This window comes from Scyliorhinus torazame, chromosome 1, assembly GCF_047496885.1.
Source record: "Scyliorhinus torazame isolate Kashiwa2021f chromosome 1, sScyTor2.1, whole genome shotgun sequence".
NCBI classification, from domain to species: Eukaryota; Metazoa; Chordata; class Chondrichthyes; order Carcharhiniformes; family Scyliorhinidae; genus Scyliorhinus; species Scyliorhinus torazame.
This window is the reverse complement of record NC_092707.1, coordinates 414,580,300-414,597,379: the sequence shown is the minus strand read 5'-3', so window position 1 is coordinate 414,597,379 and position 17,080 is coordinate 414,580,300. Positions and strand designations below refer to the sequence as shown.

General features: G+C 51.8%; 1 protein-coding gene across 1 annotated transcript in view; it reads left to right on the top strand.

The window, feature by feature from the left end:
- LOC140411705 (membrane progestin receptor beta-like) overlaps positions 1 to 16,510 on the top strand; it is a 53,811-nt gene extending 37,301 nt beyond the window's left edge. The window contains exon 2 of the mRNA XM_072500736.1: positions 15,303 to 16,510. Within this exon, the coding sequence (XP_072356837.1) occupies positions 15,312 to 16,397 (1,086 nt within the window). The 5' untranslated portion in view covers positions 15,303 to 15,311 and the 3' untranslated portion in view covers positions 16,398 to 16,510. The remainder of the gene's footprint in view (positions 1 to 15,302) is intronic.
- Positions 16,511 to 17,080: the final 570 nt, after the last annotated feature.

Sequence of the window (17,080 nt, the reverse complement as noted above, 5' to 3'; positions counted from 1 at the left end):
AGCTCTGTACCAGCCCTGGGTACCAGCTCTTTGCCAACCCCGGGTCCCAGCTCTGTGCCACCCCCGGGTCCCAGCTCTGTGCCAGCCCCGGGTCCCAGCTCTGTACCAGCCCTGGGTACCAGCTCTTTGCCAACCCCGGGTCCCAGCTCTGTGCCAACCCCGGGTCCCAGCTCTGTGCCACCCCCAGGTCCCAGCTCTGTGCCACCCCCGGGTCCCAGCTCTGTGCCACCCCCGGGGTCCCAGCTCTGTGCCACCCCCGGGCCCCAGCTCTGCCTCACCCCCCGGGTTCCCAGCTCTGCCTCACCCCCCCGGGCCCCAGCTCTATGCCACCCCCAGATCCCAGCACTGTCTCCCCCCGGGTGCCAGCTCTGTACCACCCCCCCCGGTGCCAGCACTGTCCCCCCCCCGGGGTGCCAGCACTGTCTCCCGCCCCCCCCCCCCCCCCCCCCCCCCCCCGGCTGCCAGCTCTGTGCCTCTCCCGGGCCCCAGCTCTGTGAAGTCTTCTTTGCCGTTTGTTTATGTTCTGATTGTCACCAGGGAGAGAGAGGCTTTTCCATTGACAAAGCTTCCTGTTTGTCCATCAACTCAGAGTTGTATTGGAGACACCAGGAGACAGAGAGAGGAGGAGAGAGTGTGCCGCACATTCCAGCAGCTCAGTAACACTAGGATGGCCAGTGTGTGTCAGCCTGGCCAGTGCCACACACTCTGCATTGACCCAGGAACCCAGCCAGTAACACTGGGATGGCCAGCTCTGTCTCACCCCCGGGCCCAGTGTCACACACTCTGCATTGATCCAAGATGAGAGTGTGTGACTGACTTGGCTCTATCCTAAACAGCCCCTGACAGAGAGAAGAGAGAGCAAACCAGTGCCTTCCCTCTTCCACACATTGCTCAGGAGGGGAGAGTGGTCACTGATTTATTTGCTGGGTCAGTTTTTCTGTAACATCCCACAAGACGGGACACCGCCAAGTGGATTAATGAAGACCTGTTATTAAAGTAAGTAACTATGTATAGAGAGTGAGACAACAGCTCCCGTATTCCAAGATTCGAAACTCCCGGCTAAGTGGGAACACTGGGGTCAGTCCCCAGGGCTGGCACCTCTCTGGCCCAATCGGGCCGTTCAGTCCGCATGACCCTCCAGTGATGTCGCCCCCTTAAAGGGGCAGGCTGCCACACTTCCCTCTATTTCCAGCCGGCCATGGTTATAATAGGATAAGTCCCGAGCCAGCCAAAGTGGACTTGGAGCAGTTTCTTGTCGGAAAATCCACATCATAGCAATGGGGGTCATTCAAAAAGCGAAATAGAGAGAGCACAGGGCCAACATGTTTCCCACATAGAGAAGGGTGGGGGCAGTAAGCCCAGAGAACATGAATAAATAAATCCTTATAATTGTCACAAGTAGGCTTACATTAACACTGCAATGAAGTTACTGTGAAAAGCCCCTAGTCGCCACATTCCGGCACCTGTTCGGGTACACTGAGGGAGAATTCAGAATGTCCAATTCACCTACCAGCATGTCTTTCGGACTTGTGGAGGAGACCGCAGGCGCGGGGAGGACGTGCCGACTCCGCACAGACAGTGACCCAAGCCGGGAATCGAACCCGGGACCCTGGCACTGTGAAGCAACAGTGCTAACCACTATGCCACCGCGCTGCCCTGTAGAAACAAATAAACGGGGCCTGAAAAAGCACTGGCAGGAATAATAATAATAACCTTTATTCGTATCAAAGTAGGCTTACATTATCACTGCCATGAAGTTACTGCAAATATCCCCTAGGAAAATCCAAGGAGTATTAGAAGTATTATAAGGCCAAGAAGGTAACCGGAAAAGAGCAGAGCCTATTAAGGTTCAAAGTGGCAACCTGTGTGTGGAGAGCGGGTGGTTAGCACGGCTGCCTCACAGCTCCAGGGCCCCAGGTTCGATTCCCCGCTGGGTCACTGTCTGTGCGGAGTCTGCACGTCTCCCCGTGTCTGCGTGGGTTTCCTCCGGGTGCTCCGGTTTCCTCCCACAGTCCAAAGATGTGCGGGTTAGGTGGATTGGCCGTACTAAATTGCCTCTTAGTCTTCAGAGCTGTGCAGGTTAGGTGGGGTTTTGGTGATGGGGTAGGGACGCGGGCCTGATGGGCTGAATGGCCTCATTTGGCCATATCGGGATTCTATGGTTCAATGGAGCTGAAAGACACGGGTGGGGTTTTAAATGAATACTTTGGATCTGTGTTCACTATGGCAAAGGAATGGTAGGTATGGAAATCAGTCATTGGGGCTGTGATATAATTGAACAGATTAGCATTGAGAGGGAGGAGGTGTTAACGGTTTTAGCAGGCTTAAAAATGGCTAAACCTCCAGGCCGAGGTGAGATGTTGCTGTGTGAGGAACGAGAGAAGATTGCGGGGGCTCTGATGGTAATTTTCAAATCTTCTCTGGCCACAGGAGAGGTGCCAGAGGACTGGAGGACAGCTGATGTGGTGGCATTATTCAAGGTTTGGAAAAACCAGGTCATCACAGGCCAGTGAGTCTAACATCAGTGGCAGGGAAATTATTAGAAACATTTCTGAGGGACAGAATTCACCAGCATTTGGAGAGACAGGGATTGATCAAGGCTAGTCAGCATGGCTCTGTCAGGGAGAGATAATGGGCGGGATTCTCCGCAATCGGCGCGATGTCCGCCGACCGGCGCCAAAAGCGGCGCGAATCAGTCCGGCATCGCGCCGCCCCAAAGGTGCGGAATTCTCCGCATCTTGAGGGGCCGAGCCCTCACCTTGAGGGGCTAGGCCCGCGCCGGACTGATTTCCGCCCCACCAGCTGGCGGGAAAGGCCTTTGGTGCCCCGCCAGCTGGCGCGGAAATGACTTTGCCGAGCGGCGCATGCGCGGGAGCATCAGCGGCCTCTCACGGCATCCCCGTGCATGCGCAGTGGAGGGGGTCTCTTCCGCCTCCGCCATAGTGGAGACCGTGGCGAAGGCGGAAGGAAAAGAGTGCCCCCACGGCACAGGCCCGCCCGCGGATCGGTGGGCCCCGATCGCGGGCTAGGCCACCGTGGGGGCATCCCCCGGGGCCAGATCGCCCCGCGCCCCCCACCAGGACCCCGGAGCCCGCCCGCGCCACCTTGTCCCGCCGGTAAGAGAGGTGGTTTGATTCTCGCCGGCGGGACAGGCATTCCAGCAGCGGGACTTCGGCCCATCGCGGGTCGGAGAGTCGCCGAGGGGGGGGCCCGCCAACCGGCGCGCGCGATTCCCACCCCCGCCGAATATCCGGTGTCGGAGAATTCGGCAACCGGCGGGGGCGGGATTCACGCCCGCCCCCGGCGATTCTCCGACCCGGCGGGGGGTCGGAGATTCCCGCCCCTGCTGTAACAGATTTGGTTACATTTTTTGAACAAGTGACCAGGTGTGTAGATGAGGGTAGTGTAGTTGATGTAGTCTATGTAGTTGATATGTGTACTTCAGTTTAGCTTTTGACAAAGTGCCACACGGGAGGCTGATGAAGAAGGTAAGAGCCCATGGGATCCAGAGCAATTTGTCAAACTGGATCCAAACCTGGCTCAGTGGTAGGAGGCAGAGGGTGATGATTGAAGGTTGTTTTTGTGACTGGAAATCTGTTTCCAGTGATGTTCCACAGGGATCGGTGCTGGGTCCCTTGTTGTCTGTTGTGTACATCAATGATCTGGGTGTGAATGTGGGAGGTATGAAAGTAAGTTCACAGATGACCCAGAAAGTGGTGGAGTGGTAAATAGTGAGGAGCAAGGGCCGAGATTACAGGATGATGCAGACGGGCTGGTTAGATGGACAGAAGAGTGGCAAATGGAATTGAACCATGAAAAGTGTGAGGTGATGCATTTTGGGAGGACTAACAAGGCCCAGGAATATCCAATGACTGGTCGGATCCTGGGAAGTAGAGAGGATCAAAGGGACCTTGGTGTGCAGGTTCACAGATCTCAGAAGACAGCAGGAACGGTTGATAAGGTGGTTAAGAAGGCCAATGGGATTCTTGTCTTTATTAACCGAGGCATTGAATAGAAGAGCAGGGAGGCTATGCTGGAGCTGTATAAAACGCTGGCCAGTCCCCAGCTGGAGTACTGTGTGCAGTTCTGGTCACCACACTATAGAAAAGAAGTGATTGCTCTGGAGAGGGTGCAGAGGAGATTCCCCAGGATGGTGCCTGGGCTGGAGCGTTTCAGCTACCAACAGATTGGATAGGCTGGGGTTGTTTCCCTGGAGCAGAGAGGCTGAGGGGGAACCTGATTGAGGTGAATAAAATTGTGAGGGACAAAGAGAGGGCGGACAGGAAGGTACTTTTTCCCTGAGCGGAGGGGTCAATAATCAAGGGGCACAGGGTTAAGGTCAGGGCAGGAGGTTTAGAGGAGATGTGAGGAAAAACATTCCCACCCAGAGGGTTGTGGGAGTCTGGTCGCTGCCTGAAAGGGGGGTAGAGGCGAAACCCTCACAACTTTCAACAAGTGTTTCGATCAGCTGTTGAAATGCCGCAGATACAAGGCGACGGACCAGGTGCTGGAGAATGGGATCAGAATAGATGCTTGATGGTCAGCACAGACGTGATGGACTGAAGGGCCACATTCTGTGCTGTAAAATCTATGTCTTTTTGCTGTGTGAAACCTGGGTTGGTGGGCGGCACGGGAGCACAGGGGTTAGCACAGTTTCTTCACAGCTCCAGGGTCCCAGGTTCAATTCCCAGATTGAGTCACTGTCTGTGCGGAATCTGCACATCCTCCCCATGTCTGCGTGGGTTTCCTCCGGGTGCTCCGGTTTCCTCCCACAGTCCAAAGACCTGCAGGTTATGTGGATTGGCCATGATCAATTGCCCTTGGTGTCCACATGGTTAGGAGGGGATACTGGGTTATGGGGGTAGGGTGGAGGCGTTGGGCTTAAGTAGCGTGCTCTTTCCAAGAGCCGGTGCAGACTCAATGGGCCGAATGGCCTCCTTCTGCACTGCATATTATATGAAACTATGATTCTGTGATATTACACAGGGATATAGAGTGTATGGATGGGAGTGGGATATTACACAGGGGTGGAGAGTGTATGGGTGGGAGTGGGATATTACACAGGGGTGGAGAGTGTATGGGTGGGAGTGGGATATTACACAGGGATATAGAGTGTATGGATGGGACTGGGATATTACACAGGGGTGGAAAGTGTATGGATGGGACTGGGATATTACACGGGTGTAGAGTGTATGGATGGGACTGGGATATTACACAGGGGTGGAGAGTGTATGGGTGGGAGTGGGATATTACACAGGGATATAGAGTGTATGGATGGGACTGGGATATTCCACAGGGGTGGAGAGTGTATGGGTGGGAGTGGGATATTACACAGGGATATAGAGTGTATGGATGGGACTGGGATATTACACAGGGGTGGAAAGTGTATGGATGGGACTGGGATATTACACGGGTGTAGAGTGTATGGATGGGACTGGGATATTACACAGGGGTGTAGGGTGTATGGATGGGAGTGGGATATTACACAGGGGCGTAGAGTGTATGGATGGGAGTGGGATATCACACAGGGGTGGAGAGTGTATGGATGGGAGTGGGATATTACACAGGGATGTAGAGTGTATGGATGGGAATGGGATATTACACAGGGGCGTAGAGTGTATGGATGGGAGTGGGATATTACACAGGGGTATAGAGTGTATGGGTGGGACTGGGATATTACACAGGGGTGTAGGGTGTATGGATGGGAGTGGGATATTACACAGGGGTGTAGAGTGTTTGGATGGGAGTGGGATATTACACAGGGGTGTAGGGTGTATGGATGGGAGTGGGATATTACACAGGGGTGTAGAGTGTATGGATGGGAGTGGGATATCACACAGGGGTGGAGAGTGTATGGATGGGAGTGGGATATTACACAGGGATGTAGAGTGTATGGATGGGAGTGGGATATTACACAGGGGTGTAGAGTGTATGGATAGGAGTGGGATATTACACAGGGGTGTAGGGTGTATGGATGGGAGTGGGATATTACACACGGGTGTAGAGTGTATGGGTAGGAGTGGGATATTACACAGGGGTGTAGGGTGTATGGATGGGAGTGGGATATCACACAGGGGTGGAGAGTGTATGGATGGGAGTGGGATATTACACAGGGGAGTAGAGTGTATGGATGGGAGTGGGATATTACACAGGGATGTACTGTGTGCAGTTTTGGTCACCACACTATAGAAAATAAGTGATTGCTCTGGAGAGGGTGCAGAGGAGATTCCCCAGGATGGTGCCTGGGCTGGAACATTTCAGCTACCAACAGATTGGATAGGCTGGGGTTGTTTTCCCTGGAGCAGAGAGGCTGAGGGGGAACCAGATTGGAGTGAATAAAATTGTGAGGGACAAAGTGTATGGATAGGAGTGGGATATTACACAGGGGCGTAGAGTGTATGGATGGAAGTGGGATATTACACAGGGGTATAGAGTGTATGGGTGGGAGTGGGATATTACACAGTGATGTAGGGTGTATGGATGGGAGTGGGATATTACACAGGGGTGTAGAGTGTATGGATGGGAGTGGGATATTACACGGGTGGAGAGTATATGGGTGGGAGTGGGATATTACACAGGGGTGGAGAGTGTATGGATGGGAGTGGGATATTACACAGGGGTGGAGAGTGTATGGGTGGGAGTGGGATATTACTCAGGGGTGTAGAGTGTATGGATGGGAATGGGATATCACACAGGGGTGGAGTGTGTATGGGTAGGAGTGGGATATTACACAGGGATATAGAGTGTATGGATGGGGCTGGGATATTACACAGGGGCGTAGATGTATGGGTGGGAGTGGGATATTACACAGGGGTGGAGAGTGTATGGGTGGGAGTGGGATATTACACAGTGGTGTAGAGTGTATGGATGGGAGTGGGATATTACACAGGGGTATAGGGTGTATGGATGGGAGTGAGAGATTACACAGGGGTGTAGAGTGAATGGATGGGAGTGGGATATTACACAGGGGTGGAGAGTGTATGGGTGGGAGTGGGATATTACACAGTGGTGTAGAGTGTATGGATGGGAGTGGGATATTACACAGGGGTGTAGGGTGTTTGGACGGGAGTGGGATATTACACAGGGGAGTAGAGTGTATGGATGGGAGTGGAATATTACACAGGGATGTAGAGTGTATGGATGGGAGTGGGATATTACACAGGGGCGTAGAGTGTATGGATGGGAGTGGGATATTACACAGGGGTATAGAGTGTATGGGTGGGACTGGGATATTACACAGGGGTGTAGGGTGTATGGATGGGAGTGAGAGATTACACAGGGGTGTAGAGTGTATGGATGGGAGTGGGATATTACACAGGGGTGTAGGGTGTATGGATGGGAGTGGGATATTACACAGGTGTGTAGGGTGTATGGATGGGAGTGGGATATTACACAGGGGTGGAGAGTGTATGGATGGGAGTGGGATATTACACAGGGATGTAGAGTGTATGGATGGGAGTGGGATATCACACAGGGGCGTAGAGTGTATGGATGGGAGTGGGATATTACACAGGGGTATAGAGTGTATGGATGGGAGTGGGATATTACACAGGGGTGTAGAGTGTATGGATGGGAGTGGGATATTACACAGGGGTGTAGGGTGTATGGATGGGAGTGGGATATTACACACGGGTGTAGAGTGTATGGGTGGGAGTGGGATATTACACAGGGGTGTAGGGTGTATGGATGGGAGTGGGATATCACACAGGGGTGGAGAGTGTATGGATGGGAGTGGAATATTACACAGGGGAGTAGAGAGTATGGATGGGAGTGGGATATTACACAGGGATGTAGAGTGTATGGATGGGAGTGGGATATCACACAGGGGTGGAGAGTGTATGGGTGGGAGTGGGATATTACACAGGGGAGTAGAGTGTATGGATGGGAGTGGGATATTACACAGGGATGTAGAGTGTATGATTGGGAGTGGGATAGTACACAGGGGCGTAGAGTGTATGGATGGGAGTGGGATATTACACAGGGGTATAGAGTGTATGGGTGGGAGTGGGATATTACACAGGGATGTAGGGTATATGGATGGGAGTGGGATATTACACAGGGGTGTAGAGTGTATGGATGGGAGTGGGATATTACACGGTTGGAGAGTGTATGGGTGGGAGTGGGATATTACACAGGGGTGGAGAGTGTATGGATGGGAGTGGGATATTACACAGTGTTGGAGAGTGTATGGGTGGGAGTGGGATATTACACAGGGGTGTAGAGTGTATGGATGGGAATGGGATATCACACAGGGGTGGAGAGTGTATGGGTAGGAGTGGGATATTACACAGGGATATAGTGTGTATGGATGGGGCTGGGATATTACACAGGGGCGTAGATGTATGGGTGGGAGTGGGATATTACACAGGGATGTAGAGTGTATGGATGGGACTGGGATATTACACAGGGGCGTAGAGTGTATAGATGGGAGTGGGATATTACACAGGGATGCGGAGTGTATGGATGGGAGTGGGATATTACATAGGGGAGTAGAGTGTATGGATGGGAGTGGCATATTACACAGGGATATAGAGTGTATGGATGGGAGTGGGATATTACACAGGGATGCGGAGTGTATTGATGTGAGTGGGATATTACACAGGGGTGTAGAGTGTATGGATGGGAGTGGGATATTACACAGGGGTGTAGAGTGTATGGATGGAACTGGGACATTACACAGGAGTGTAGGGTGTATGGATGGGAGTGGGATATTACACAGGGGTGTAGGGTGTATGGATGGGAGTGGGATATTACACAGGGGTGTTGAGTGTATGGATCGGAGTTGGATATTACACAGGGGTGTAGAGTGTATGGATGGGACTGGGATATTACACAGGGGTGTAGAGTGTATGGATGGGAGTGAGATATTACACGGGTGTAGGGTGTATGGATGGGAGTGGGATATTACACAGGGGTGTAGAGTGTATGGATGGGACTGGGATATTACACAGGGGTGGAGAGTGTATGGATGGGACTGGGATATTACGCAGGGGTGTAGAGTGTATGGGTGGGAGTGGGATATTACACAGGGGTATAGAGTGTATGGATGGGACTGGGATATTACACAGGGGTATAGAGTGTATGGATGGGACTGGGATATTACACCGGGGTATAGAGTGTATGGATGGGACTGGGATATTACACAGGGATATAGAGTGTATGGATGGGACTGGGATATTACACAGGGGTGGAGAGTGTATGGGTGGGAGTGGGATATTACACAGGGATATAGAGTGTATGGATGGGACTGGGATATTCCACAGGGGTGGAGAGTGTATGGGTGGGAGTGGGATATTACACAGGGATATAGAGTGTATGGATGGGACTGGGATATTACACAGGGGTGGAAAGTGTATGGATGGGACTGGGATATTACACGGGTGTAGAGTGTATGGATGGGACTGGGATATTACACAGGGGTGTAGGGTGTATGGATGGGAGTGGGATATTACACAGGGGCGTAGAGTGTATGGATGGGAGTGGGATATCACACAGGGGTGGAGAGTGTATGGATGGGAGTGGGATATTACACAGGGATGTAGAGTGTATGGATGGGAGTGGGATATTACACAGGGGCGTAGAGTGTATGGATGGGAGTGGGATATTACACAGGGGTATAGAGTGTATGGGTGGGACTGGGATATTACACAGGGGTGTAGGGTGTATGGATGGGAGTGGGATATTACACAGGGGTGTAGAGTGTTTGGATGGGAGTGGGATATTACACAGGGGTGTAGGGTGTATGGATGGGAGTGGGATATTACACAGGGGTGTAGAGTGTATGGATGGGAGTGGGATATCACACAGGGGTGGAGAGTGTATGGATGGGAGTGGGATATTACACAGGGATGTAGAGTGTATGGATGGGAGTGGGATATTACACAGGGGTGTAGAGTGTATGGATAGGAGTGGGATATTACACAGGGGTGTAGGGTGTATGGATGGGAGTGGGATATTACACACGGGTGTAGAGTGTATGGGTGGGAGTGGGATATTACACAGGGGTGTAGGGTGTATGGATGGGAGTGGGATATCACACAGGGGTGGAGAGTGTATGGATGGGAGTGGGATATTACACAGGGGAGTAGAGTGTATGGATGGGAGTGGGATATTACACAGGGATGTACTGTGTGCAGTTCTGGTCACCACACTATAGAAAAGAAGTGATTGCTCTGGAGAGGGTGCAGAGGAGATTCCCCAGGATGGTGCCTGGGCTGGAGCATTTCAGCTACCAACAGATTGGATAGGCTGGGGTTGTTTTCCCTGGAGCAGAGAGGCTGAGGGGGAACCAGATTGGAGTGAATAAAATTGTGAGGGACAAAGTGTATGGATAGGAGTGGGATATTACACAGGGGCGTAGAGTGTATGGATGGAAGTGGGATATTACACAGGGGTATAGAGTGTATGGGTGGGAGTGGGATATTACACAGTGATGTAGGGTGTATGGATGGGAGTGGGATATTACACAGGGGTGTAGAGTGTATGGATGGGAGTGGGATATTACACGGGTGGAGAGTATATGGGTGGGAGTGGGATATTACACAGGGGTGGAGAGTGTATGGATGGGAGTGGGATATTACACAGGGGTGGAGAGTGTATGGGTGGGAGTGGGATATTACTCAGGGGTGTAGAGTGTATGGATGGGAATGGGATATCACACAGGGGTGGAGTGTGTATGGGTAGGAGTGGGATATTACACAGGGATATAGAGTGTATGGATGGGGCTGGGATATTACACAGGGGCGTAGATGTATGGGTGGGAGTGGGATATTACACAGGGGTGGAGAGTGTATGGGTGGGAGTGGGATATTACACAGTGGTGTAGAGTGTATGGATGGGAGTGGGATATTACACAGGGGTATAGGGTGTATGGATGGGAGTGAGAGATTACACAGGGGTGTAGAGTGTATGGATGGGAGTGGGATATTACACAGGGGTGGAGAGTGTATGGGTGGGAGTGGGATATTACACAGTGGTGTAGAGTGTATGGATGGGAGTGGGATATTACACAGGGGTGTAGGGTGTTTGGACGGGAGTGGGATATTACACAGGGGAGTAGAGTGTATGGATGGGAGTGGAATATTACACAGGGATGTAGAGTGTATGGATGGGAGTGGGATATTACACAGGGGCGTAGAGTGTATGGATGGGAGTGGGATATTACACAGGGGTATAGAGTGTATGGGTGGGACTGGGATATTACACAGGGGTGTAGGGTGTATGGATGGGAGTGAGAGATTACACAGGGGTGTAGAGTGTATGGATGGGAGTGGGATATTACACAGGGGTGTAGGGTGTATGGATGGGAGTGGGATATTACACAGGTGTGTAGGGTGTATGGATGGGAGTGGGATATTACACAGGGGTGGAGAGTGTATGGATGGGAGTGGGATATTACACAGGGATGTAGAGTGTATGGATGGGAGTGGGATATCACACAGGGGCGTAGAGTGTATGGATGGGAGTGGGATATTACACAGGGGTATAGAGTGTATGGATGGGAGTGGGATATTACACAGGGGTGTAGAGTGTATGGATGGGAGTGGGATATTACACAGGGGTGTAGGGTGTATGGATGGGAGTGGGATATTACACACGGGTGTAGAGTGTATGGGTGGGAGTGGGATATTACACAGGGGTGTAGGGTGTATGTATGGGAGTGGGATATCACACAGGGGTGGAGAGTGTATGGATGGGAGTGGAATATTACACAGGGGAGTAGAGAGTATGGATGGGAGTGGGATATTACACAGGGATGTAGAGTGTATGGATGGGAGTGGGATATCACACAGGGGTGGAGAGTGTATGGGTGGGAGTGGGATATTACACAGGGGAGTAGAGTGTATGGATGGGAGTGGGATATTACACAGGGATGTAGAGTGTATGATTGGGAGTGGGATAGTACACAGGGGCGTAGAGTGTATGGATGGGAGTGGGATATTACACAGGGGTATAGAGTGTATGGGTGGGAGTGGGATATTACACAGGGATGTAGGGTATATGGATGGGAGTGGGATATTACACAGGGGTGTAGAGTGTATGGATGGGAGTGGGATATTACACGGTTGGAGAGTGTATGGGTGGGAGTGGGATATTACACAGGGGTGGAGAGTGTATGGATGGGAGTGGGATATTACACAGTGTTGGAGAGTGTATGGGTGGGAGTGGGATATTACACAGGGGTGTAGAGTGTATGGATGGGAATGGGATATCACACAGGGGTGGAGAGTGTATGGGTAGGAGTGGGATATTACACAGGGATATAGTGTGTACGGATGGGGCTGGGATATTACACAGGGGCGTAGATGTATGGGTGGGAGTGGGATATTACACAGGGATGTAGAGTGTATGGATGGGACTGGGATATTACACAGGGGCGTAGAGTGTATAGATGGGAGTGGGATATTACACAGGGATGCGGAGTGTATGGATGGGAGTGGGATATTACATAGGGGAGTAGAGTGTATGGATGGGAGTGGCATATTACACAGGGATATAGAGTGTATGGATGGGAGTGGGATATTACACAGGGATGCGGAGTGTATTGATGTGAGTGGGATATTACACAGGGGTGTAGAGTGTATGGATGGGAGTGGGATATTACACAGGGGTGTAGAGTGTATGGATGGAACTGGGACATTACACAGGAGTGTAGGGTGTATGGATGGGAGTGGGATATTACACAGGGGTGTAGGGTGTATGGATGGGAGTGGGATATTACACAGGGGTGTTGAGTGTATGGATCGGAGTTGGATATTACACAGGGGTGTAGAGTGTATGGATGGGAGTGGAATATTACATAGGGCTGTAGAGTGTATGGATGGGAATGGGATATTACACAGGGGTGTAGAGTGTATGGATGGGAGTGAGATATTACACGGGTGTAGGGTGTATGGATGGGAGTGGGATATTACACAGGGGTGTAGAGTGTATGGATGGGACTGGGATATTACACAGGGGTGGAGAGTGTATGGATGGGACTGGGATATTACGCAGGGGTGTAGAGTGTATGGGTGGGAGTGGGATATTACACAGGGGTATAGAGTGTATGGATGGGACTGGGATATTACACAGGGGTATAGAGTGTATGGATGGGACTGGGATATTACACAGGGGTATAGAGTGTATGGATGGGACTGGGATATTACACAGGGGTATAGAGTGTATGGATGGGACTGGGATATTTCACAGGGATTGAGGCAAATTCAGTAAATGAGAAATACAATGACAGATAGAGTTGGGCTTGGAGATGTGTGAGCTCATCCCCCCCGGGAATGGAGAAAACCAAATTGGAATTCTTTTCTAACCGTGACAGATGAAGAAATGTGGAAAAGCAAAGGGATTTGCATATGCTTTTGCACAAAATATTAAAACTTGTGCACAGGTACAGGAAGTACATCTGATGCAATATTGGCCTTAACCTCACAGGGACCAAGTTCTGCTTCAGTTCCGATGACTTTTGGTCAGTTCTGAATAATTGTTTTCAGTTCTGGACACTTCACCTCAGGAAGAGGACTTGCTGCACTGGCATCGACATACCGGTGGTGTTCCCGCTCAGGGGTGGGGTGGCTGCGTGGGGGGGCGACTGCCGGGGGGGGGGGGGGTGCAGCTGTGGGGGGTGGGACCGGTGAGTGTCCGGAGGGGTGGCGGGAGGGGGCATACCAGAACAAAGGGCTAAATCAGGAAGCATTTCTTTACATGCAGGGCTGCGTAAACCCGCAACTCTCTCCCGAAAGGTCTGTAGGAGATGTGGGGTCAATCAAAACTTTATAAGATTGGGGGAGGTTTTTGTCGTTAAGGGTCATGGAGTGAAGGTAGGAAAGTGTTGTTGAGAAACTATCACCAATTGTCTGATAGGATGGTGGAACAGATGCTTGCGAATGACTGACCTCTTCCTGGTGTTGTTGGGAAAGAGGCTGAAATATCTTTTAGTGAGTCAATTAAATTAGTAATTCAGAACAGTGCAAGAGGCTACCGAAGGGGCGAGGAAGTGGGATTGGAGTCGACAGCCCAAACAGCGAGGATGCACACAGGTGTAATGGGCCCAAGTGGCCTCTTCCCCTGTCAGGAATTCTCACAGTCAAAGAACATAGAAAAGTGCAGTAAGAACTCTTACAACACCAGGTTAAAGTCCAGCAGGTTTGTTTCGATGTCACTAGCTTTTGGAGCGCTGCTCCTTCCTCAGGTGAATGAAAAGTACAGCACAGGAACAGGCCCTTCGGCCCTCCAAACCTGTACCGATCATGATGCCCCAACTAAAAAAAAAACGTCTGCCCTTACTCGGTCCGTATCCCTCTGTTTCCTCCCCATTCATGTATCCATCCAAATATCTCTTAAATGTTGCTATTGTGCCTGCTTGCACCACACCCTCTGGCAGCACGTTCCAGGCACCCACCACTCTCTGCCTGAAAACTTACCCTGCACATCTCCCTTAATCGTTTCCCCTCTCACCTTGAACCTGCACCCCCTCAGAATTGACACTTCCACCCTTGGAAAAAGCCTCTGACTATCCGCCCTGTCTCTGCCTCTCGTAATCTTGCGGACCTCAATCAGGTCTCCCCTCAGCCTCCGTCTTTCCAGTGAAAACAATCTTAGTTTATTCAACCTCTCCTCATAGCCAACACCCTGGAGACCAGGCAACACGACAGTTGTTGTGTTCTGTGATCCAGCCGTTGTAGTGATGAATTCAGTAAACTCTCCAGGAACTACTATAAATTAGACTATCCATGTCTCGGTAATTGCAATTGCATCATAGCTCCATGCAGTAATCCAGGCTCTCAGTTCATCCGTTTTACCTGTTATACTTCGTGCATTGAAGCAAACGCACTCCAGACCTACAGTCCCTGCTGAGCCCTGCATCCTCCCTCAGTCTGCTCTTACTCTGCACTCTGTTTATCACACTATTTTTCCCCACTCTCAACGCTTATTGGCATTCTCATCCCCCCCCCCACACTAGTTTAAATCCTCCGCGCACGGGGGTGCAGTGGTTAGCACTGCTATCTCACGGCGCTGAGGACCCGGGTTCCATCCCAGGTCACTGTCTGTGTGGAGGTTGCATATTCTCCCCGTGTCTGCGTGGGTCTCACTCCCACAACCCAAAGGTGTGCAGGTGGATTGGCCACGCAAAAAATTGCCCCTTAATTGGCGGGGGAGTTATTAATTTAAAAAAGGAATGCTCTGAGTCTTTATGAAGTGGGTCGTTGGGCCTGCGGTGGGGGGGGGGGGGGGGGGGGGGGGGGGGGGAGGTGTTGGCTTTGGTCCAAATCACTGGGTGGTGTTAAACCTGTTTCTTTCTGTCTCAGGTGGTCCAAATGGTTTGTGAAATGAAAGTGAAGAATTCTCTCGGTGGGAATGTAGTTGCCGGTTTCCTCGATAAACTCAGCACCATCACCATCAGCCCTCAGCAGATTCTGGAGGATGTCCTGTCGAGGGTCCCCAGCACCGTGAGGGCGGCGGATGTCCCCAAACTCTTTCGGGAGCCTTACATCCAGAGTGGTTACCGGCTGGTGGAGCAGGATTGGAGGTACTACCTGCTCAGCCTCTTCCAGCAACACAATGAATCCCTCAACGTCTGGACTCACCTGCTGGCTGCCCTGGTGCTCCTCATCCGCTTCCGAGCATTCCTGGAGATGACCTCACCAATCCCCACCATCTACGGCCTGCCACTGTACTTCTTTGTCATTGCGTGCCTGACCTACCTGTCCTGCAGCGTCCTCGCCCATCTCTTCCAGTCCAAATCTGAACTGGCTCATTACTCATTCTACTTCCTTGACTATGTTGGCGTGGCTGCCTATCAGTACGGCAGCGCCCTGGCACATTACTACTACTGCACCCAGCCTGAGTGGTACCAGCTGACCCATCACTTCTTCCTGCCCACTGCTGCTCTCCTGGGCTGGCTCTCCTGCATGGGCTGCTGTTTCTCGAAGATCCACTTCCAGCGCCCTTACCCCATCCGTCGGAAGATCTGCCAGGTGGCACCTGCCTTCCTGGCCTATGTGCTGGACATCAGTCCCATTGTCCACCGGATTGCCAGCTGCTGGGCCACGGGCTGCACGGACCATGCCATCTGGTACCACTGCTGGCAGATTGTTCTGTTTGTCATCGCATCGGCTTTCTTCTCCTCTCCGGTGCCGGAGAAGTATTCCCCGGGAAGGTTCGACATTGTGGGGCACGGCCACCAGATATTCCACATCTTTTTGTCGCTCTGCACACTGGCCCAGCTGGAGGCTGTGCTGATAGACTACAGGAACCGGCGCGAGATTTTCTTCACGCGAGGTGACAAAGACACCGTCTACGCTTCCTGCATTAACTTTATCTTCCTGATCCTGTTCAGCAGCTTTTCAGCTCTGTACCTGCGAGGGATCATCAAACGCAAACTCAGCAGGAGACGGGACTGAGGGCCAGCCCGCGGACTCCACCTTCACTCCGGCCTATCTCCCAGAAGCTGCCTGATGTGCTCTAACAAAAGTTCATGATTTTTCTTTCAATATATGCAGATGTCCAGGCCCAACATGACTGCAGGGTTCTGTTTGTGTTTACTTGTTGGTGAAGGTCCTGGAAAGGGAGGTGGGGTGGGCTGGCGTGACCTGCTCTCCTCGTTGATGGGGGTCTCTCTGCCTCGCCGTCACAGGGTGGTGGGTTTCGGTCAGCAGGACAAGAGGCTGATGCGGGCACTGCTATAGGAGCCAGCTCGCTGATCCACCGTTTTGAGGTCAGAAGGTATGGTCTGGGACAGCTGCCCAAACTGGGAAAATCTCCGCTGTTGAGCACAGCTGGAATAAGGAGAGGGTGAGGAGAAGGAAAGAATGACTGGCAGGAAGTGCACACAGCAGCATAACTAGAATTTATCACGTCCCAGGTCCCAGAATAGAAACAATCTGATATCCAAATGGAGTCAAATAGCAAACTTGATATCAAACCCGTGCTGTCCCTGTCCTGGGAGTGTTTGATGGGGACAGTGTAGAGGGAGCTTTACTCTGTATCTAACCCCGTGCTGTACCTGTCCTGGGAGTGTTTGATGGGGACAGGGTAGAGGGAGCTTTACTCTGTATCTAACCCCGTGCTGTACCTGTCCTGGGAG